The sequence below is a fragment of the Chaetura pelagica genome, unplaced genomic scaffold (genome assembly GCF_000747805.2).
Source record: "Chaetura pelagica isolate M959 unplaced genomic scaffold, ChaPel_1.0 scaffold141, whole genome shotgun sequence".
NCBI classification, from domain to species: Eukaryota; Metazoa; Chordata; class Aves; order Apodiformes; family Apodidae; genus Chaetura; species Chaetura pelagica.
In genome coordinates, this window is record NW_009952059.1 from 579,508 (window position 1) to 602,997 (window position 23,490).

Consider the following 23,490-nt stretch of genomic DNA (forward strand, 5'->3'; position numbering starts at 1 on the left):
TGACTGCTGCCACTCTCCAGCTCAGACAAGGGGTGCTCTTTGGGGCAGAATGGGTGCTGTGGGGTTGCGGAGATCCTCAGCTGCTCCCCAGCACTGAGCAGCACAGCATCAGCTGCCTTTCTTCTGTCCCCTGCATGTCTGACAAATTTTCCTCTGACAAATATGTGAATTATTTATATAATTACCTAAATTACTTAATAATTAAATTAATTAATTGCTTGACAAATATGCTTTGGACAAATTCATGTTTGCACTGGAACTCTGGGAAGATATGAGCATTTATTTTCTGTTCCACTGTCTTTTTAAATCTCATATTATTAATCCTATGAAGCATAATATTGGAAGTAACCACATCATCAAGAAGTCTATGTTAAAATGGTATTCTTTAGTTATTCATTCATTTCTGGATAAATCTTTTTTTTAAAAGAAAAGGATTTTCTTTAGCTTTAAGCTTACTTTGAAATCACTTTTAATGCCAGATATTCATATTTGTAGCTTTCTATTTTTAGAGAGTTTCAACCATTTTAAAAAAGCAAAAAGAAGTTTTAAAATACTGAGCAACACTCCTTTTTGATTTTTTAATCTATAACTATTTCAATTTCGCATGAGAACATGGCCATCTGATGCCTCAAAACTGCCACAAGAATATAATTGGCCAGAGGGACACCTGATAAGAGCAACTAAGACCCTTCTTCTGAGCACATGCTCACCATGTCAGCTGCCCTCCTATTGCAACTGATCATTTTGTCAATATAAACCAGCACTTTTTTTATATAAGCATCACAGTGAGCAGTTTAACTTCCATGACCAAGTCAAGTTTGACACCACAACCCTGGGCTGGTTTTAGACAGAACAAAAGCGTCGATCAGCTCAAACACAAATGGGATTAATATCGATTTTCAGTTGCTTCAGCCACGGGTGTGCTCAAGGGTAGGATCCATCTCATGCAGCTGGACCAGAACATGGGCTCCTTAGATTACAGCAATTACCATCAGCTGCTTTTATGCTGAAAGGAAAGAAGTAGCTGCTTCAAAAGGGTAATGCAACTCATCCTAAAATTGGGAAAGCTAAGGTCAGTGCTTTCTCTTCTAGAACCATGAATTTGTTGTCATTAATTATAAGGGAATCTGGGTTGATCATGCAAAACTTAGACATCCAGCCTTCAGTCACCTTGCTTAGAACAGGTGCATCTTACTTTAATGTTGGAGATCATCTGTAACATTAACTGGCTCTTTCTTCCTAGAAGCAAAGGACAGCCTAAGTTTGTGAGAGTGTGAGGGGTTAACTGAAAGGCCTATACCCTAAAATGAATTGCATTATTTGAGCTAAAATTAATGTCACTTAAAAGAGGAGATTAGAAGGAAGCACTTTTTCCCATTTTGGAATAACTTTTTGCATTCAACAATGCCTTGCATAAAATTCAGTTATCTTATTAGGGGTCATCTTAGCCCCTGCACAGTTATCTTTTATTTCTGCATGAGTTTTTTTGTTGAGGGTTTTGGTGACTGAATAAACCACAGGAAAATATGCCTTGAAAGACACACCATTAGATATGGGGATTGAGGGTTCTGAATAGGAAGGCTGAAACTCCTGCAGTAGATGTTTAATCCTCTTATTTTTCAGGTTAATAGTGTTTTTTCCAGACCTTTTAAGATCTTGTTTCATTAAATCAGGTATGGAGGAGCAAAAAAATAGAAAAACATTGCAAGACATTAAAGTTTTATTTTCATCCTGAATTCCTGCAGATCCACCTATGCATATTCCCTATCATCTTGCTTCAGTTACAGCTTCTCATATGTAAAATGTACATTTTCTGTAAGGAATGTAGAAGACCCTTTTCCCCCTCACCCTTCTCTTCCCAGAGGAGTGGGGTCTGTGGGGGCTCAGTGCTGCTAGTTAGTTCTGCTGCAAAGGGTTTAAGAATTGCCAACCCAAGGTGCCTGGTACTGCTCGGGGAAGCAGCCCAAAGGGCCACTGCCAAACTCAGGTTTCAAGCTAAGAACATTTAGAACTTAAGCTTGCTCCCTGAATCCAAGGTTCATAAGCAAGACTCAATTGCTAGCATAGACCTTAAGTGCTATCATAATCTTAGCTTTGTCCTTTTGTCTCCTTATTCCTTTTATGGTTTATTACACTTTTTTCATAGACATTAGCAGAAATGTCCCACAGCACTGAGAGCAGCAAGTGTCAAAATTCATTTCACCCAGACCATTTTTTTGCTCCACACTTCAGAAAATCCTTCCTTTTTGCATGGCCCAGTGCACCAAAGGCATAATTTCACCAGTTCCATCCTCCTGACAACAGAGTTACTGGGTGCATTTTGGTTACTGATGAAATACTGCTTCCTTTTTTGATGGCCTCTCCCTCATGACACTCTTCACTATCTGTTCAGCGAGAGCATTTGCACACAGAGCCTACCTGGCAGCTCGATAAAAAACATGGAATGCTTTTTTTGTTTTTTTCCAAGTGGTGACATCTGGCTTGTTAGCTGACTTGGCTCCTGTCTGCATTACAGACTCAGTTGCTAATGACTGTGCAACCATCCCAGAGAGCTGCTCTAGGTCAAATGTTTACAGATCAGATGGGCTGATTCCCCCTTCTGCAGAAGGGGATTTTTTGTCCCTTGTTTTTGCTTTCTACCGATCTTTACATTTGGCAAGCACAAAAGAGAATGTAATCATAGGACTGTAAATCTTTTTACCCCTGAGACTGCTGTCTAGTGTTTTATTGTCTGAATACTGTCTCAGACAACAGCACTGCAGCAAACAATAGGACCTACCAGGCTAAATAGTGTAATACTGTCAACCTGTTTGTTCTTGAGCTATCTATGGGGTTATATTATGAATGAGACTCATGAGAATGATCTGGTTTGTCCTAGTCCCTGTGGATACACAAAAGATCTCACACAGGAGATACCAGTTGCAATAACAGAACTGGAGTGAGGTGGAGTTTAGAATCAGAAGAGGATTGTGACAATGTGTATATAATAGTGGATGAGGGAAATTGGAGTCCTAGCTGTGTTGTACCTGCTCTGGCTGTAGTTCTGTGACTTAGCTGTGATTTTACTGATGTCACTACAAATAAGAACCAAATCCCCTGAAGTGAAAAGAGTTATCCTTGTGGGGAGTTACTTGAGTGACAAATCAAGCTGTGTTCCTTCACACAGAGACACAAATCCACCTGGAAAATAAATATTTAAAATAAAGAAGTTATCTACAAGCCGTAGAATTTATGAGCCCTGGTTTCCTTTATATTTGTGGGGTTTATTTCTCCAAAACCTCTGCATGGCAATGACCCCATCTCTCCCTATGTGCTCCATGAGGACACCCCCAGCACAAGAGACAGGCAGTTGTTTGCCAAAAACATCGCATCAGCAAATACTCTGATAGTTGTAACACAACAGGCAGGCACCATCCTAAGCCAAAAACTGGCTAGGAAACAAGGAGAATGGCATAATCAACTTTTAGCATGCAAAAGCTCAGCATAGTGGTGAGTCCAGGTCCCCTGCTCTGCTCAGGTGCTGTTTCAGGTGTGCACTGCAGACAACCTGTGAAGAAGGCATAGATGAGGAGCTGATCACATTCTCAGCCATCTCAGTGCTCTTTACAATAATTATTTCTAGATAAGACTGAGCTAAATGTCAGAGACATTCAATTAAATTTGGTGAGTAAGCAGCAGATATTAATTTAAACCAATTGCTGTTACATAGCACAATAGTACACATCTAAGAGGAAATGTAAATTACTGTGGTATCACAAAAGTCCCAATTAAAAATACCAGTTCAGCAAGAGTACCAGAGCATCACTGTAGATTGGGAAAAAAATCAACTATGTTTTGGAGCACAAGGATGAGATAATTATTAATTCAAATATAGCTAGATAGGAATGTTCCAGGCTTAGACAAAGTTCAGTCAATAAAACCAGCAACTCTGTCTCAAAGGGTTGTTGCAGCTTTAGAAGGGTTGCAGAAAATGGTTATGGCAAAAATGAAAGACATGGAAAAACTGTCATGCAGAGACACACATGGAAAGGTTGCCATGGTTCACTGTGGAAAGGCGAAGAAGGTAGTGTAGTGAAAAAAGCAGCTACTAAAGGGAAGCTTGCAAGGTAGGCAGATCAGGAAGATTTTTTTCCCTGTCTCATGATGTGAGAACAAGAGGATATTCAATGAAATAAAATGTACACACTCAAAATCAAAGGGTCTTTTTCACAAAATGTCCCATGAACTCTTTTCACTGAAAATAATTTAAATCAAGAATCTAAGGACCAAAAAAAGGATTGGTGGTTTAGTGAGGATATAATAAATTTACTAAAACTCTAATATTGTATTTTAAAGCTCAAACCAATTTGCAGTCACAAGAGGCCAAGGTAAGATGTGATGTGAGGAGCACATTTACCTGCTCTGGAGTTTTTGCATCTATGTGTGAAATAAGCAACTGTAAAAATCTGTTGCTCAGTCCAACAATAGATTTATTAGGCACAAGATCAATAAACCACATCACCACCTTCTCTCTGGGGTCCTCCACTGCTTACTATGCCAATGCTTGATTTCACTGGGAACATTACCTGATCAATAAACCTGGAATAATGACCTAAATGAAAATGCCATGATAGTTAAGAAAGGAGAGTTATCCTAACTGATCATGTGCTATCAGAAGATAATTACACTTCTCTCCTACCCTGATTTTTTAACAGGCTGGTTCAATTTTATATACAAATTGGAAGCAAGGCTATTGGTAACTCCTGCAACAGACCAAGAGCCAGGAATGAAGGTAAATTCATTCACTTTTTTCTTCACTCTTTTCCTTATAATAAGCTTTTTGTATTTTGGGTCTTCTAAAGTTGTTTGCCTTTTACTGCCTTTACAAAATCAAAAAGATATTGTTTTATTGTAAACATAAATCAGTTACCTCTTCAGTTTTCAGAAATGGTGCAGAAAACTATTTACTTTTGTTCCACATTTGTATTTATACTTGTTTCCACTAAACCTAAGGGTGATCTATCAATAGGAGTAAATTTGTCGTAGCTGTGATGGTTTAAGACACCATTTACAAGAAGTAATAGCTTGTATGAGACTGCTTGGTAGTGGGAGAGAACAGGTAAATTTACAAGTATAGAAGGCTTTCTTCAGGTCTGAAATAAAAGGAATAAAATTCAAGTAAGGCATAAAGTGGGAAACCTCCATTTCTGGCCTGAAGTAGCGTTGTGTGCCTGAAAACTTATTCAGCTTCTCAACTGCACCAGTGGGTCTAACTAAAGATTGCCTTCCAACCCAAGCTCTTGCCTGATTTACTTGAAATGCAAAATTATAAAACTGCAGACAAAGATGTATTTAGTCTAAAGAAATTAATCTCTCCCAGCTGTCTCCTTTCGTATTGTACCCACATGCTTAGAGTGATTGGGGCGAGAGGCTGATAGTTGTATGTGGGAAGGAGTGGCAGTTTTGGGAGCAAGATCCCCGTGTAAAGTGGTCTAATTGCATGAAGACAGATCTCTGACATCTGGTATATGAGAAAATCTAATTTTCCTCTCAGTAGAAATAATTTGACATCAGTGGACTCCTAACATTTGGCATTTACATTGATACTGACTCTGAATTGCCATCTTTCAGCACAGATTACACTGAGGGTTTGATTCTTCTCTCATTTGTACCAGCGTAAGACATGAGAAAATCCATTATCTTTTGATGTACTCCAGTATGAAAGAGTTTTAAGAAAAGGAATAATTATAAGAAGTGCTTCTTTCTTGTATTATTCCCTGCAATGAGCTCATAAGTGACTTTATCATACTGTGTGTAAAATATGAAGACTATTTTAAATTATAGCAGTGTTACAATAGCTAATGTTTAAAGGTGCTTTGAGCATGCATAGGTAGCATGAGCACTGTGAACTACCTGTATTGGGAACCCAGCTATCAGAATTTCAACTTAGTGTTCCATACAAACTGCAAGGCTACCCAGTGTGAAATAAATACTGAGTATATTAAGAAAGTCACATGATTCCTTTGATTTCTGTGGTACAATCATTAGTTTCAGTGAGTTTGCAAAAGATTTGATCCTTTTAGTTTGGTGGATTCAAGAAAGATAATATGTGGTAGCTGCTGAGCCTATGTCACCTTTGCAGTAGCACTTGGTCCAGAAAATGCTCCTGGATCAGGAAACACTAAAAGGGATGATGCCAAATCTGGCACATGCTGAAGAGGACTCAGCAGCTCCTGAGAACCAGCTGAAGAGCTGCCCCCTTTGCTCTCTACCATCACACTCACTGCCTTTCTTAATTTTAAATACAGGGCTTGTTGTTCAGTACACAAATGATAACGGGATCACCTGGCACTTGCTGCGAGAGCTGGACTTCATGTCATACCTGGAACCCCAGGTTGTTTCGATAGACCTACCTCGGGAGGCCAAAACCGCGGCCACCGCTTTCCGCTGGTGGCAGCCGCAGCACGGTAATGAGCAGCATCATCCTGAGCATTCATTGAGCAGCTTTACACAACCCACGTGTCAGTGCTTCTCATGGTCTGCAGAAACCTTATCTTACCAAAAATACTGTATGGGCAACAGTTTGGGTGCTGTAAGAGAACATCTAGGCTTTCCTCAGTCACACTGCAGACACTATTTTCTTTCTAGCACCACGCAGAATAGTGGGCTTAAGAGTAAAATTGCTTAAGAGCTAAGTTTCAACCAAAAATGCTGAGACATAATTCAGGAGAAGAAAATAATATTACACAGAAAAGCTTGAATAAGCTTAGAGGATTTACCTGAGTACAGAGTGACCTGAGATGCAAACTGGCCTTCATATTTTATTTCAATTTTTGTCTCTTTTGGCAAGGCAGGCATAACTTGGCCTTGAATCTGCCTACCTGGTGGCTCCCATCTCCCTGTTTTACATATCTCCACACTCCAAATGGGACCCCTGTCCACTGCCATTTCTGGTGTCCCGTCGCCCTGCTCCCCTGCTTTCTGCTGCACCTCCAAGGCCCACTCAGCCACTTCCCACATTCCCAGCTGAAAGTAAAAACCAAGTGCTGATGGATACCTACAGCTGCTGTGAGAGCTCGTGCCTTGTGCTGGGGCATGTTACCACTATTAAAAATGTCCTAATTAAGTGTCTTGCCTTTGTGCAAGGCAGCAGCTCATGGATCCCTGCAGGAAATAGAAGGTGATGTTCAGAAATGTAGAAATGTACATTTTAGCAGCAATTCCCTGGAGAGAAAAGCACACAGCTTACATTCAGGTAATTATGGTATGCTGCTTCTTGGATATAATTTATCATTTTGATGTCTCTTTTTTATTTGTACATTTTCTTACAATATGTGTGCTGGAATTAATTGTTCTCCCTAGGCAAGCAAGCAGACAAGGCAAGAGGTATGTGATTTAGTTAAGAAACCAGTTCATTTGGGAAGAATGCTGAGCAGGAACTGGTGCACCACAGACCATCATTCTGCCACCATCATTTGCACTGGGAAGTCGTGCCATGTCAGACCTGTTGCTCCTTACCTGTTTCCTTCTGGTGACTGCTTGCTCTAGGGCCACCTGGATGACATCTGTCCCTACTTACAGTAGTCACTCTAAGAGTCTGATGGCAGTCTTGTGGCTCCCAGTCAGAGACAACCTTTATGCATGGAAATTCAAATACCATCTTCCATACCTTCACCCATAGGTGACAACCACTCCTCATTACAGATATCAGCTGCCTCATAGGTTGTCCTTTGTCTGCCATAACACAATACAGAGTGGCCCTATCAGCCATGCCCCATGTTCCTCATAGTGGCAAGACAAAAGTCCTGGCACATCACTGAGAGATCACAATTTATTGTCAAGACTTGCTTTCTTCTCCTGTGAGAGCAGTGATTGTATGGTAAGATGGCATTTTCAGCATGCTGGTAGGAAGGTGAATTGAAATGATGGGCTGGAGAAATAAACTAGAGATGACTGGGAACTGAGATGCCTGTAGCCTGGACAGCAGAAGAGAGGTTTCCAGAAATGAGAAGGTGAAGAGCACTTCCATTAATATTATCTGTATCAAAAGCCTTCAGCATTTTCCTTTGTGTACTATCTTCTTCCCTACAAAAGGTACTCTGGGGACTCAACAGAGGCCTTTCCAATTTAGTGGCAGGAAGGCTGTGGCCCATAAAATGAAAATCCCCAATCTAGGGGCTCAGGGAGTGTTTCATTCAAACAGAAGGAGAGTGTATGATGATGAAGGCACTGAAGCTTGAGAAATGAAGAGGGAAATTCCTTGTCTGAAGTAGAAACCTACTCCAGAGTCCAGGTTGATTCTTGAGCAATGTTTTAGTCTATTTTAATAGTGCTCAGTCTACATGACTGAGCACTGCTCACTGGGTGAATGCAGTATATGGGCATGAAAAATAATTATCAGGGACTCCACTAACATTCCCATTCTGCTTTTTATAGGGAAGCATTCAGCTCAGTGGGCTTTGGATGATGTTCTCATAGGAATGAATGACAGCTCTCAAACTGGCTTCCAGGATAAATTTGATGGAACTGTGGATATACAAGCAAGCTGGTACAGAATACAAGGAGGTCAGGTAGACATCGACTGCCTGTCTATGGATACAGCTCTGATGTTCAGTGAAAACATTGGTATGTGTCACCCAGCACTGCTACATTTGTATGCACCTATTGTGTAAATTATGTATGAGTCTAGTTTTTACAATATGGGAGATATACACAAATTCAAGTATATAGTAATCTGCAGCGGAGAGAAGGCTGAAAAGTGAAGGTAAAAATATAGATAGCAGATTTGAATGACAGTACTGGAAGTATATGCATAATGTACACTTTTTCTGGTTGTTTTTTTTGTTGTTCTCCTTTCCTAGGAAAACCTCGTTATGCAGAGACTTGGGATTTCCATGTATCAGCCTCCACTTTCTTGCAGTTTGAGCTGAGCATGGGTTGCAGCAAGCCATTCAGCAATTCCCATAGCATTCACCTGCAGTATTCTTTAAACAACGGGAGAGACTGGCACCTGGTGACAGAGGAGTGTGTCCCTCCAACCATCGGCTGTCAGCACTACACCGAGAGCTCCATCTACACTTCAGAAAGATTCCAAAACTGGAAGAGAATTACAGTCTACCTGCCACCCGTGACCAAGTTAGTGCTGTTCTCCTGACTGTTTGACATAGATTTTGCTATGTAATTTAAGCAAACATCCCTCAGTTGGGAATTCTCTGCATGTCTTTTAAATTATTAAATGTGTGTTGTCACGCCATTGGAATTTTAAATTTCACTTGAAAATATTTCATCAGATATAATGTGAACTGCAAGAACTGAAGGAAGTAACAATTTTGGATGAGTGGATTCTAAACTCTTGCCTATAATCTATGACAGCAAGAATAGGAATGCTAAACCCAGCTCTTCTAACATTTACTTGATAAGAAGCAAGAATTAATGCCCTGACTCATCTTTTCATATAAGAGTATTTTCTGTCATTGCATATAAGTTGTCATCCAGCATTTAGGCATGTTAGTCATGGCATTCAGGAAGTCAAAAGGCTTGTTACTGGATGTGGTGTCCTCCCTTTTGACCAGGAAGAGAGTTCTGGCTGCCTCCTAGTGATAGCACATGGTTGTAGATGGATGTGACAGGCCTGCTGGCATTCATTTCTCTGAATAAAACTATGCTGTCATTTAGAAAGAACAGATGATGATTTGGAGAACTTTGTAGAGTAGGGATGATGGTTGGATTTGGTGATCCCAAGGGTCTTTTCCAACCTGAATAGTTCTATGATTCTATGACTCTATATTGTTTACAGTTATTCTGAATAGTTCTGTAATTCTTCAAAGCTGTCTACACATTTTCTCAGTAAATTTCACCACTCAGAAAATATGGTGGTGAAAATGGATGCACAGTAATGCTCCAAAGAATATTCTTCACAAATATAATGATACCCTGTCAGTCTGAGGGAAATTCTCTCTGTGTTGTTCCAGGACTAGCTCCATAGCTGTTTGAACTGGAATATGACTCTCTTCCAAATACAGAGAGTCATGCATATTAATAAGTTTTTCTTCTGAAGCCTATGGGATTTTCTTTACTATTTCACACTTGGTGGAGCAGATATTTTGAAGCACTGAATACATTTGCTCTGTTTTTTTCTAGCTCTCCCAGAACACGGTTCAGATGGATTCAGTACAACTATGCTTCTGGTGTTGATTCTTGGGCTATTGATAACGTGGTGCTAGCTACAGGGTGCCCCTGGATGTGCTCAGGCCATGGCATCTGTGATGCTGGTCGTTGTGTGTAAGTAGAAACTTACTTAACATGCTTCATAGAAAGGATGTTGTTTTATCTAGGCCAGATGGATAACACCTTTTCCTCCCAATTTGTTGCTAGGTGTGACAGAGGCTTTGGAGGTCCGTACTGTGTCCCTGTCATTCCTCTGCCATCTGTCCTGAAGGATGATTTCAACGGTAACTTGCATCCAGACCTTTGGCCTGAGGTCTACGGGGCTGAGAGGGGAAACCTGAATGGTGACACCATCAAGTCCGGAACAGCTCTCATTTTTAAAGGGGTCAGAGACTACTTATATTGAAAAAAATAATATAACCCAGTAAAGTTAGAAACACAAAGCAAATTTCTTGTTTCCCCCATATGTTTATGTTAAAGACTGTGGACTAGAATTTGACATTTTTATTGTGTTTATCTGCCCTAAATATACACTATATTTGTCACAGTTGTTTTTCGTGAACGAATGGCTTCCATCTGTTCATTGGCTATTACTGTCACTTGTAGTTTAAAGTCCTCCTTAACTACCAAAGGCAAAGAATGAAACTCTGCAGCTCAGATTCTTGAGGCCAAGTGAGTGCTTTGGAAACATGGTACATATTACAATCAATGGTGTTTGTGTCTTGAAATCCCCTGATTGGCTTTTGAGAATTTTGAATAATACAAATTAGTCAGCACTGTTTAATCAATGTTTATGTAGTTAGCCTGTGGTTTACTTAATTCTGTTGGTTTTAAGCTTTCTAGCTCTTTAAGGATTTTTTTGTTTGCTTTGCTTTGTTAATTGCAGGTTAAAAAAAAGGCCAGGAAATATAATATTTTCTGAACTTAGTTCTTCAACAAAACACATAAATAGAAAGGCTTTTGGTTCACAGAAGCACACAAATTTTAAGCTCACACATGGTGAGCTTGACACTGTGACTTCACGTGCCTCAAAAAAGCAAAGTTTAACAATTTTGGGTGTAGAAATGAGTTATTTACAAGTAGTTCTTTGGAAAACTTTGACTCAATTCGACCTCTTTTGAAAATTCCAATCACAAATCACAGCATGTGAATTGTCTAAAACTTAGCTTGGTTGTTCCTGCAGGTTGTTTCCCTTGGGAAAGGGGTCTGAGCAAGGGGGAAGCTCTGAGAGGTGGAGTGTGCCAGATCTCTGCAGAATAGGGACTGGCTCAGGCCCCAGGATGCAAAAAATGTTGAGCTCATCTACACAGATGGAGAGGACCGTAGGGGTCACTCTGAGGTTTCCTGTCTGCTCCATTTCCATACTGCTCTAAGTCAGGTTGCCCCAGGATAAGATATTTATATGAAATATTTTTAAGGCACAGAAAAGAGCTCCTAGAGAGCGGGCTTCCTGCCTGGAAATTAGGGTGCTTGGCTACTATATAATTTGCCCGGAAAAAAAGGGTACACTGGCTTGGACTCAATGGCTGAGTAAGTCAGTGCTCGCAGCTCAGATCACATCCCAGTGGTTCAGAGCATGAAGCTGTACCTGTGCCTGAACTGGATCATGTAGCTGTGCCTCTGGTGGTGACACACACCTATATCCCTTTTTATACTGTGGCTACCTTTGCCAATGCCATCACCATCCCCATTTTTTTGCCTGGGAGAAGGTGTGAGACAGAGAGCTACCTCTTTACTGCCACCAACAGTCAGATAAAATTCAAACAATAGCTGCAGAGCATCTTCAATAAGTGGAACTGTGATTCACTGTGTATTCTGTATTTGCAGGAAGGACTGAGAATGCTTGTTTCAAGAGATCTAGATTGCACTAATACTGTGTACATCCAGTTTTCATTTAAATTTATTGCCAAAGGTAAGATAACTGTTGATTTCCTATTACTTCTCAAGCTTTCTTCGTACATAGGACTATCACAGAGAAGAATATGAATTTACATTTTCAGCTTCAGTGTGCATAATCACCAGTTCATGGCAGACAATATGGGAACTTGTTTGAGAATCTGCATTATCCCTGCCTTGTCACCAGCTTTCATGGCTGTCTGTGCAGCTCCTAAGAAAAAGTAAACTGTGATGGTGCCAAAAACAGCACAGCTAGTACAATCTTTGAGTAAAAGAGAACCAAAACAGCTCAAGACTTTTTAGATATTTTGCTGCATGTTGGGGGAAAAAAAATAATTTCTCAGTTTTTTAGTTCATAAAATACTGTCTATAGGACATTATTTAAGGGATGGATAAGTAACTACATGGTTTTTCATTCTCAAGTTTCAGTACACTACATTAAAAGCTCTTGCCATTTGATTCTTCAGTAGATATCATGGAAATCACTTGAACTCTATCATTCTACTTAATTGTGTATGAAGAATATTCAGACTCAGCAAGCCAAGTTTGCACATTGGTGTAACAAGCTTGAGACAGTTTCTCTAGTACAGGTATTTTTAAGCCAATGGTCTAGTCTTACTCTGCTCCAAGCTCTGCCATCTCTAGCTTTGCAAAATAATTTTATCCAAGTCAGGAGTGACACAGTGGAGAACCACTAACCTGGCTGAGTTTGAGTCACTTCCATACAGTCTCAGAAGTTTTTCCCAGCATTTCTTGTAGAACCAGCACTTCCGGGCTGAACTCTCAACGTGCAAAAACCCCTCTCCCTTTGGTGGAAGGTGGAACATGTTCATAGCTTCATATATTTAATAGTATTTTTAAAGTATTATATGGAAAAGAGAGAAAACAGTAACAGCCTAAACTGTAACATCCCTCAAAGCAATAACATGCCCAATATTTCATGTTTGAAAGCACAATCTTTGTGAAGACTTCTTTTACAAAGCTATGCCCTGGAAATATTTCTGCATGTGATCCTTGCCAAAAATTAAAACAAAAAATAATAAATAAATTCTGAAAGGCAGGAATAGCCAAAGGCTCAAGGCTGGATTTTGACACTTGACCCACAGAAGGTAAAGCGGTGAAACTCCAGGAGAATTCTTTCTCATTAAATTTATATGAATTGTTAACCCTAGGCCTGGATCCAGGACTTAGTCCCAACAAGCTCCCTAATGCTGAATATAATGTAAATTTAGCCCCTAATTCATTGACATTTTGCAGACAGACAAGCAAGGGAATGCAGAGGAAGGTGTATATGTACAATATACATAAAACATCTCAACAGTTTAAGTTGTTGTTAAAGGAAACCCATATTCTGTAAGAGTAATAAGTGGTTTTGAGCAAGTGCTCTTTAAAACTGGATTATAATGAACATAAATATATGTCCTGTGTTCCAGGCACCCCCGAGAGGTCTCATTCTATCCTGCTGCAATATTCTGTCAACGGTGGCATCATTTGGCACCTGATAGATGAGTTTTACTTCACTCAGTCTACAGATGTCCTCTTTATTAATGTTCCTCTGCCCTATGCAGCCCAAAGCAATGCGACGCGGTTCAGGCTCTGGCAACCTTACAACAACGGTAAGGAAGAGACACACATGGGACTCCAGGTCCACACTTGCACAGCTCTGCATCTGTAAGAGGCTATATTTTTTAACACTAGTGACTCTTAAATCATGTTTTAGTATATTTTAACCCCTTCAGTTAAAATTATTGCAAGATTATGTTTACTGTTCTTATAAAGCTGCTGTGTGCTTGTAACTGAAGGTACCTTAACATAATACCCCTTGACTGTGCAGAAGACTTTGGTCCTGGAGGGACTGGAAGATCAAGTCACACCAATAAAGTTAACTTGACTCAGGTCCTTCTCGTTATTTTTAACGGGCCTGATTCTCATCTACACTGAGGCTCCATTAGAATGCACCAATTATACAAAAGTGTCCCAAGTGGAAAGGGGAAGTGTGCCTACCTTGCTCAGAATTAACTAGGCATTAAAAACTCATTTAGAAAGAGTATGTAGTGAGCAGTTAATCTTTTGATTAAATTGTAAAGAACTGTAGAAAACCACAGGAGGAACACAGCTCATTCCTCCTGATTACAGGAGATGTGCCAGCTAAAGAAATGTCTCTTTCTGCTCTCAAGTTACTCTGAGCCCATCTCTTAGCAGGAGCTGACATTAAGGGCTCTAAAGGATTAGAGTGATCATTTAGACATAGTGATACAGCAACAATTTATTCCATGTAGGCAAATGCCTAGTTCACTTCTAACAAAAAAAAAAACAAATTGAAATGAGATACTAAGAATTCCCCCTCCTACCTCACAGACCTTCGTATCTCCTCTCAGATATTGCTCTCACCTTCTGCTCTTTTCTGCCCTGCAGGCTTTTTTTGCAGTTTCATTTCCCCCTTCTTGAATACATTACTTGCAGAAGCACATCCAGCTTCCCTAATCGGCTCCGCCTTGGCCAAAGGCAGGGCTGGAATTGGAGCCCTGGGAGCTTCCAGCAGCTTCTCACAGGAGCCATCCCTGTTGTGCCCATGCCACCAAAACACTGCTGCACTCACCATAGCAAGAGGTCATTCAGAGTTTCCTTCTGTCTTGAAGAGCTCTCGTAAGGCAAATACAAGCTGCTCAGTGCCAGGAAAAAGGTGTAGAGTTAAGTCATCCTTTCCAGCTGCCTGGGCTCTACAGCAACTGCTCAGTTAGGTGATTCTTAATTAGATAAGACATTGATGCTAGAGTTTCAAAGTAAATGTAATTCAAGCAAGATAATTATTCAATACAGGTTTTTCACTCTTCAGTTTGCTTTGACTTCTACAATTTTTAGAGGCATTAAAGTTAATTCTGTAGGGTCAGGCTGCAGAACTGTATGGGGACTGTTTTCATGTGTCATGGTTTGGGACAACACAACAACAAAGGAACAGCCCCATGGCCACTCACTCAACTCCCCCCCACACACACACACTGGGATGAGGAGGACAAAGCTCATGGATTGAGACAAAGAACAAGGAGGGTTCTTCACTGATTAAGGTCCCAGGCAAAAGAGACTCATCTTGGGGAAAAAAAAACAATTTAATTTCAGACTAATCAAACACACACTGGACACAGACAACACACAGAGCAGGGCTTGCATATGTTACCCCACCCCTCCCTTCTTCCCGGGCCCAAATCACTTTGTTCCCAGTTTCTCTCCCTCCTTCCCCCCAGTAGCACAGGGGGACAGGGGATGGGGTTTAGAGTCAGTTCACAGGCTGGTGGTTCCTGCTGCCCCTTCCTCCTCAGGAAGAAGGATTCCTTACAGTCCTTCCCTTCTTCCCCATGGGAGAGAGTCCTCCACGAACCTCTCCTTCATGAGTCCTTCCCACGAGGTCCGGAGCTGCTTCAGCCTGGGCTTCCCACAGGGTCACGGGCTCCTTCGGGAACAAACTCCCCTGGCACCGGGGTCTTCCAAAGCTGCACAATCAGAGTCCACAGGCAGCAAATCCTCTGGCCACAAAATCCAAGTCCAGTGGCCAAGTTCACCCCTCCTGGCACCTTCAGGGAATGTTCCACCACGTTTGTTCCTCCACGAGTGCAGGGGCACAGCTGCCATCTCGCCATGGGTTGCAGGGAAACTTCTGCTTGGGCACCTTCTTCCCCTTCTTCCTCACCAACCACCAGCACTGCTCTCCTTCCCCAGCACAGCTCTTCTCCCGTAAGTCCTTCTCTGCTCAGGTGTTACATCGGTTCTTGCATATGTTAATCGCTGAAGCGCATCTATCGTCCCTCTAATGGCTCTTTGGCTGGTTTTGGAGCTGGGGGAGCTTCTCAGCTTCTTGTCGGAGCCACTTCTGTGGCCCTTCCTGAGCTACCAAAAAACATTTCAAACAAAAGCATAACAACATGGAAGATTAAAATGCTGCAGCTACACTTGTAGCACCCTTTAGCACTCCATGTAATCCATGCATGCTGTTCTGTTCTATTAGGTCTTAACAGGAATGTTCCTCTTCTCTTTTAGGCAAAAAAGAAGAAATCTGGATTATTGATGACTTCATTATTGATGGAAATAACCTAAAGAATCCTATAATCCTTTTGGATACATTTGACTTTGGTCCCAAAGAGGACAACTGGTTTTTCTACCCTGGCGGAAACATTGGGCTTTATTGCCCATATTCCTCTAAAGGAGCCCCGTAAGCATCTTTCAGCAATAAATTAAAAAGAAGTGACTGAAGCATCTTTCAGCAGTAAATTAAAAAGAAGTGACTGAAGCATCTTTCAGCAATAAATTAAAAAGAAGTGACTGTCTAATATACTGATTCTGAAACACTTATTTCCTCTTTATACAGGGAAGAAGATTCAGCTATGGTATTTGTTTCCAATGAAGTTGGAGAACACTCCATTACAACAAGGGACCTGAGTGTAAATGAAAACACTATAATCCAATTTGAGGTACTTGTCCTCAGAAAGTTATTTTGCCTTCTGTTTATAGAGTTCTGTTCTTTCAGGTTCTGCTCTTTGGTGTATTTGCCCAGCTGTTATGATTGCCAAATAGAGAAGCCTGCCTAATTTCCCCTGTCATTGCTTTGATATTACTTTCTCTCATGTGGGTGTATAGTGAAGCTTTTAATTAACAGATAAGGGAAATGTCTGCCTCAAAGTCTTCTACTTGCCTAAATTATTACTTTGTCCCTGTCTATATACTTGCACTGACAGCATTAAAGCCCATGTTGGAGAGTCACCACTGGCAGACAAGGTGATGAGCAAAATATAGTGAGGGCCCAGATTGCCTCTTCACAGCCTGCTCAGGATGAGGGTGCAGCATTTCTATGAGCTAACCCAGTGAAGAGCTATGACTTCATCTGTGACATTATAAATTAATGTTTCCTACCTACTGGCTTAACTGCACTGTTGTACTTTCTCAGAGAGCCAAGGTCCTCCTTTCCTTTTTCTTCCATAGACACTCTAGAGGAAGCTGTTCTTCGGCCATGATGGCCTGAATTCCTCCCATTATAGGGAGTTACCTAAAGCTCATAAATAAGGAATATATTTTTCGTACTCCTCGTATAGTCAGTGGAAAAAAGGCACCCCAGTGACAACACATAGTCTAAGCTAAGCTGTGTTTCTGTTTTATCCCAAAATCTAAAATATGCATTGGCTAGGGCAGCTATTGATGGGGGTAACCATTTAGCCTAGTATGTATTCAGTTGAGAGAGGTCATCATATTATCATAAAGAAATTGTAAAAGAATCTTTCATGTAAATTCCTAGGCTCCTTCTAATAAAAATGTAGCATGCTATAGCATTAAACAGCAACTGATAGCACTTTATAAAAAATTACTAAAATGATACTGAGGGTTTTCCAAGAAAACTAGGTGTAGCTGTGTACTCATGTACACTTCAGTTTGCCATGTTACTAATTCATGTATTATTGAATGCAAGCCATTTTCTGTTTTAAAATATAGATTACAGCCTGTAGAACAAAAATGTTTTAGGTCATTGTAATATATTCATAAGTCTTCAGAGCATTAACTTCATAAAATCTACTTGCTTACTTCCATATGGGGTAAGAACATTGTTTGCAGCTCATGTTCTCGAGGACATTAGTATAAATGAAAAAGTTATGCATAATGCAGTAAAATTTCTGTCCCAAGAGTCAAAACCTATATTGGGTCAAGTGTCTCTCTAAGCTTCCAGATGAGTAGACAACCCTTCTAGTCAAGTGTAGGTTGATGGGACTTATATGCACTGAAGAGTGATGAAGTAATTTGAATGTAAGATACATTTTCAAGATTCATGTACAGTTCTAAGTATTCCTGGGTTTTGGAGATAGATTTTCATTAAAGAGCAGCATGTTAGAAAGACACTTATTTTTCACTACCATATGTAAAAAAACCAAAATGTTTTATAGTTTTAGGACAGGCTTTGTATTTCATTGAAAATGGGGTTTTATTTATTGCATGGTAAATATTGTACATCTTATTTATATGACTGAGTAATCCTGTCAGATAACTAATTTTTGTTTTATATAAGCAATTTGAAACTAAAAGAACATCTTAATATCCATGTGAAAGAAAAGCAGAGTAATTTGCACTGGATGCATACAGAAAATATGTCTTAAGGCATCTCACAATCTGTATAAAACATCATTTTATATTTTTTTTCAGTTATAGAATTGTAGTTTATGTAACTTTTCTGCCTTTTCTACTGAGCTCTACATCAGGATTCTTGTAAGAATAGCCTGAAAAGTTTGACACTGCCAAACTATGTTTTGGTGTGACATTGAATCTAAATCCAATCCAGCTATTAGATACTTTTAATGCTGTCTCCTAGGGCTTTGCTGCTATATGTGACCAAATGGATAGTAAGCATGAAAGCTGAAGAATGTATTGAAGTGATACAGAGCACACTCTGTGGCATAAGCTTTTTTTTTTTTGCCTTTTTTTTTTTTTTTTGAGGTGTAACATAACAGAGGACCATAGGGCAGCCCAGCAGTTTAACAAAAAGCTTATGCTTTCACATTTTGTTTTAATATTTCTGCTTTTAAAAACGCACATTTTTTGGTGCTGTGACTACTCCAGAACCTCCCAGAGGACTGCAAGACCTGATGCATTTTCTCCAGCAATGTTAGCATCTCTCCTTTGAAACTTTGTCTAATTAACTTCATGGTTTTCTCTTAGTTGAAGTAGTTGGGGATTTCATATTACATCCATTTTATGGTAAGCCAGAGTGTGGTATGCCCATGAACAGGTAGGGCACTGTGCAAAAGTTCACGTGCATGTCCTGAGTACATCATCCCAGTGGGATGTACCAAGTGGGGGAGGCTAACTAAGGCAAAGAATGATTACCATTCCCACAGCCTGCCCTTTATCAGCTTCTGCCTTTCATGTCTTGGCCCCCAGATCAATATTGGCTGCACCACTGATAGCTCCTCTGCTGACCCAGTAAAGCTGGAGTTCTCACGAGATCTCGGGGCAACCTGGCACCTGCTGCTCCCCTTGTGCTACAGCAGCAGCAGCCACCTCAGCTCCCTGTGCTCCACTGAACATCACCCCAGTAGCACTTACTACGCGGGCACCACCCAGGGCTGGAGAAGGGAGGTCATTCACTTTGGAAAACTGCACCTCTGTGGGTAAGTGCCTAGCTCCTGTTCCCACTCAGCTGCTTGTTGATTTGGTTTTATTTTTTGTTTTACATCCAAAATGTTCTCCAAGCACAAGAGTGGTTCATAAGAGCACACCAGATGAGCAGTTTTACTCCGTTTTTTTGTCCTGAATGACAATTAGTGTTCAGTTGATTCCCAAAAATATATTGTGCCTAACGCTAACATAGAATAACCACAGGAAATTTCCTATTTATCCATATATCTAATTGGTTACATTTTTATGGAAGTATGTTGCATAGTAAAATGAATGCAAATCTGACTATCTTTAAAGCTCCTTCAATGCTCTTTACTGCAGTGCATTAGCCATTTGAATTCATCAAGGATATTCTTGCATTAAACTTGACATGCATTAAAAACATGCATTAAGATGTGAGCTAGTATAAACTTGATTCTACTTCAGTGTAAGGAAATTGATGTATCTAAACAGCTGAGGTCTCTTTTAGTTGCAAAGTTCTCTGCTTCTAAGAAATTATCTGCTGCACTCAGGAACTTGAGGTTTGTGGTACAAACCAGGTTGAATGCTAGCAGATACACAGCATAGAAAAATACTGTGTGCCAACAGACTTAATAGTATGTAGTTTTCAAAGTATAAACAGTACAGTTTACTTTTTCAGGGAAAACTGCCATCTAGCATCAGCTCAATTTATGTAAAAGGTCACATCATTAAGGATTAAACTGTAACAAGTATGAATGAAAATGAGCTAATGCAACTGTCAGACTAGGGGACTATATATGAAACTTCTGCTTGCAATTGGCCCTCCACTAAAAAATAGCCCCAGATGTGCCTCTGAAAAAAAGAAAGACCTGTATAAAATATGAGAACACAGTTTGGAAAACCTGGATGGTTAATAATTTAGGACAATGTTTAAAGTTTAAGCTTGAATTTTCTGGTTTATGACAGTTAACACTTCAGCATAGAGTAGGTAACCATCTCTTGCAGCAGCTCATTTGTCCTTCTGGTTTTGCCCAAAATAATTATTTGACCCTTTACCCAACAACAAATGTATCCCTCCAAATGAAAGACTTGACTATGCAGACTCCTACTTCATTTAAAACTTGCAGGTATTTTGATTTAATCCTCTGTTCCAGAGTGTTTCTGACCTGTCTGCCTACCTTCCCTCCTGTTCCTTCCTTAACATGCCAAGCCAGAAGCCAATTGCTGACAGCCAGCCAAACCCAGCAGTGCAGAGCAGCTTCCACAGGGCATCTGGTACCATGAAATTACTAGACCAAACAGCTGAAGGGGGATTTTCTCCAGCAGAACCCACTGGAATAACAAGAAAAAAACTCCAAACCGGGCTCCTTGTATAATTCTAAAAAATCCACCAGCTTTTTCATCACCAATGCATCAAGTGATTATATTTGAATTAAGATGAAGACATTTTTTATTTCCACTATATATCTTATTTTGGAAATTACAATATGTTCTCAGCAAAAGCCCAGGTCCTCTTGAGTCAATGAAGAATCCCCACCCACTTCAGCAAGACCAGTATTTCACTCTCTGCTTCAGAGACAAGTCATGCCTTCACCCATGCCTGAGAGAAGGAGCTGATGTGCCTCAGGGGTGGAATGAATCCTGCCCATTGAGCTCCTCTGAAGAGGAGCTTACAACACCCACAGCCTCACATTCATGTCCTTCCCCTCATTAAAATCAATGTCTTGACTTCCAGCAGAACTTTAGTTCTTGAGTATCTTTCTTGAAAATGTTGGTAGTGTCCCCATCCATCAGCTACCCCTTAGCACCTGAATTCCCTCATAAAAATTCCTTTTTACCAAAACAAAACAAAACCTTTTCAGCTACCTATACTATTGATTCACCTACTGCATTGAACTATCTCTGACAAGACACATTAAACATGCAATAATATTACATGCTTTCCCTTTCTCGCTCTTCTGGTTTCAGTCCTTCTTTAAAACATTTTCTCATTGGGAAACAAAATTAGTCTCTCAAGTGTTTTTCCCCTGTTCAGTTTGTTTTCTTTCCTTCCCCAGCTGGTTCCTCTTTACATGCAGAATTAATGCAAGCAGCACTTAGGAAGCAAATTAAAAATGACAGGACAGTACACAAAGGAGAATATAGTTTAAATTGACAACTTGCAGTATCGGTCTAGTTTAAGATTCAGCCACCTGAAAACAAGCTGAATACCTGGTGACATGGCAGAGGATGTTTTCTTTCTGTGTAACTGAGGGTGAGATCCTACCACCTCAGTTCCACAAGTGGTCTCCCTAGGGGTAGGGCAGCAGCCTAAGGTAGGAGCTCACTCTCTAGGAGAGGGTGAAAGTGGCCCACTTTGGCCCAGACACTATGCCAAAGTGGAAGGAAATCCATCTGGCCACAGCCATTCATCTTCCCCATGAACAATGGAGAGAACAGTGGTTAGATTTCAGTTCCTATTTTCAAATCCATCATTCAGTTTTGGTATTACAACTAAGGGATAATGTTATTTTTATTTCTTTTAGTAGTTGGGTTGAATGTGAGCATAAAGAGGTGTGAGGTACTGAAGGAATTAGATCTAGCAGTCAGTTTCTAGAATTAAGCTATGTATCAAGCCAATTCCAACAGAGAGAATACTATACATGCATATTTTGGGATATATACAAAATACAAAGAAGATGGAACTGTTATTTAAAGTCAGTACACTTTACACCTTTTCCAGGCTGGCAAGGTTCCGATGGTACCAAGGATTTTACCCTGCTGGATCCCAGCCAGTGACTTGGGCTGTTGACAACGTGTACATCGGCCCGCAGTGCGAGGAGATGTGCAACGGGCATGGCAGCTGTATCAATGGGACAAAGTGCATCTGTGACCCTGGGTACTCTGGGCCAACCTGCAAAATAAGTACCAAGAACCCTGACTTCCTTAAGGACGATTTTGAAGGTATCTCTTTTTGAAGAGGGAGTCTGAGTTCTGCCAGTCCATCTTAGTAGAACCTAGGGTTCAAGAGATGAAACAGCAAAGTCTTCTTCACCCTTGCATGCTTCTATATTTAATTTATGCTGGGGGGGTGTTTCTATGAACCAAGTAGTTTAGGTGTCATTCTTAAAAACAGTCTGGGAATGTCTGATAGCTTTCAGTTGTGTGGTTTGGAGTGTCTGACTCTTTATGAAGTTGTTAATGCTGGAATACAAAATCTTCACTGAAATAGAATTTCATTAAACTCTATATGTAGAAAATAATTTTAGCAGAAAATGATGGGTAATGGTAATTTGATGTTAGCACAGTCAGAACACATGCAAGGTAGACAACAGAGGCTTTAAGGTTGTGTTTCTCACTACAAGGGAAATGTAAGTGGCCTTAATAAGGCAAGCATGGTTTCAGAGCAGACCACGTGTGTCAGCAGTGAGGGCGGCTGCCTGGCAGGCACAGCAGACCCCAAGACAGCGGTGCCAGGAGGGAGCTCCAAGCCTCATGCTTGCCTGGGTGCGTGCAGCATCCACACACACCGCTCTAAAATCAACCCCTAGCAAGCACGGCAAGAGGAGCAAGTTTGGAATAAAGCAAAGCCTGTAAGCCACGATCATCCCTTCACAGGTGCCACTGTTCATTTTCAATTTTGGCAGCCCCTGCTTGCGTGCTAACACATGGCACACATTTCTTTATAGACCTGGGTACTTTTTTTCTTAAGAAAAATGAAGAAAAGTGGAAAATCCTGGGAGTCACTGGAGAGTTAAGATCCCAGGTTTCATACTTCTGAGTTTATTTGGTTTATTTTGGTTTTATTCATGGTCGTTTTCTAGAAAACATTGCATCGGAAACATTCAGTGTTTCTTCACTCTGCTTATGATGTTTAATTTAGCTCTTCTCCTCTAGAAGTGGTACTTTTGCAGTAGGAGCACTTCAGAATAAGTCATAAATAAATAAATATTTACTGTGTATTCAGGTCAGCTGGAGTCAGACAGATTCCTTCTTGTGAGTGGTGGAAAGCCATCAAGAAAATGTGGTGTCATGTCTGGAGGAAACAACCTTTTCTTTAATGAAGAAGGCTTACGTATGCTGATGACTCGAGACCTAGATTTGTCACAAGCCAGGTAACACAATTTCAAAGTTCTTTCCAGATTTCACTGAAGAAATAATATACTGAAGAATAATACATAAGTGATACTTCTGTGGTAAAGGCAAGATTATATATTCTGTGGTCCTTACACTAGCAAATGCTCAATTTTAACCACTGTTACCTTTTAAATTAAATTTAACTTGAACTTTAATGGGATTAATCATTTAAATGTTACTTTCTTCCTTGAACTCCAGGTTTTTATGCCAGACCTTTAGTAG

At 40.4% G+C, this 23,490-nt stretch overlaps 1 protein-coding gene across 1 annotated transcript in view; it reads left to right on the forward strand.

Moving 5' to 3' along the window:
- The window catches only part of RELN (reelin), a 257,122-nt gene that overhangs the window by 191,990 nt on the left and 41,642 nt on the right, over window positions 1–23,490 (forward strand). The window contains exons 32-44 of the mRNA XM_010004142.1: window positions 4,695–4,771; window positions 6,288–6,446; window positions 8,416–8,604; window positions 8,841–9,114; window positions 10,120–10,260; window positions 10,354–10,531; window positions 11,974–12,058; window positions 13,476–13,658; window positions 16,075–16,246; window positions 16,403–16,505; window positions 18,955–19,184; window positions 21,875–22,095; window positions 23,099–23,246. Coding sequence (XP_010002444.1) covers window positions 4,695–4,771; window positions 6,288–6,446; window positions 8,416–8,604; window positions 8,841–9,114; window positions 10,120–10,260; window positions 10,354–10,531; window positions 11,974–12,058; window positions 13,476–13,658; window positions 16,075–16,246; window positions 16,403–16,505; window positions 18,955–19,184; window positions 21,875–22,095; window positions 23,099–23,246 — 2,160 coding nt within the window. The remainder of the gene's footprint in view (window positions 1–4,694; window positions 4,772–6,287; window positions 6,447–8,415; window positions 8,605–8,840; window positions 9,115–10,119; window positions 10,261–10,353; window positions 10,532–11,973; window positions 12,059–13,475; window positions 13,659–16,074; window positions 16,247–16,402; window positions 16,506–18,954; window positions 19,185–21,874; window positions 22,096–23,098; window positions 23,247–23,490) is intronic.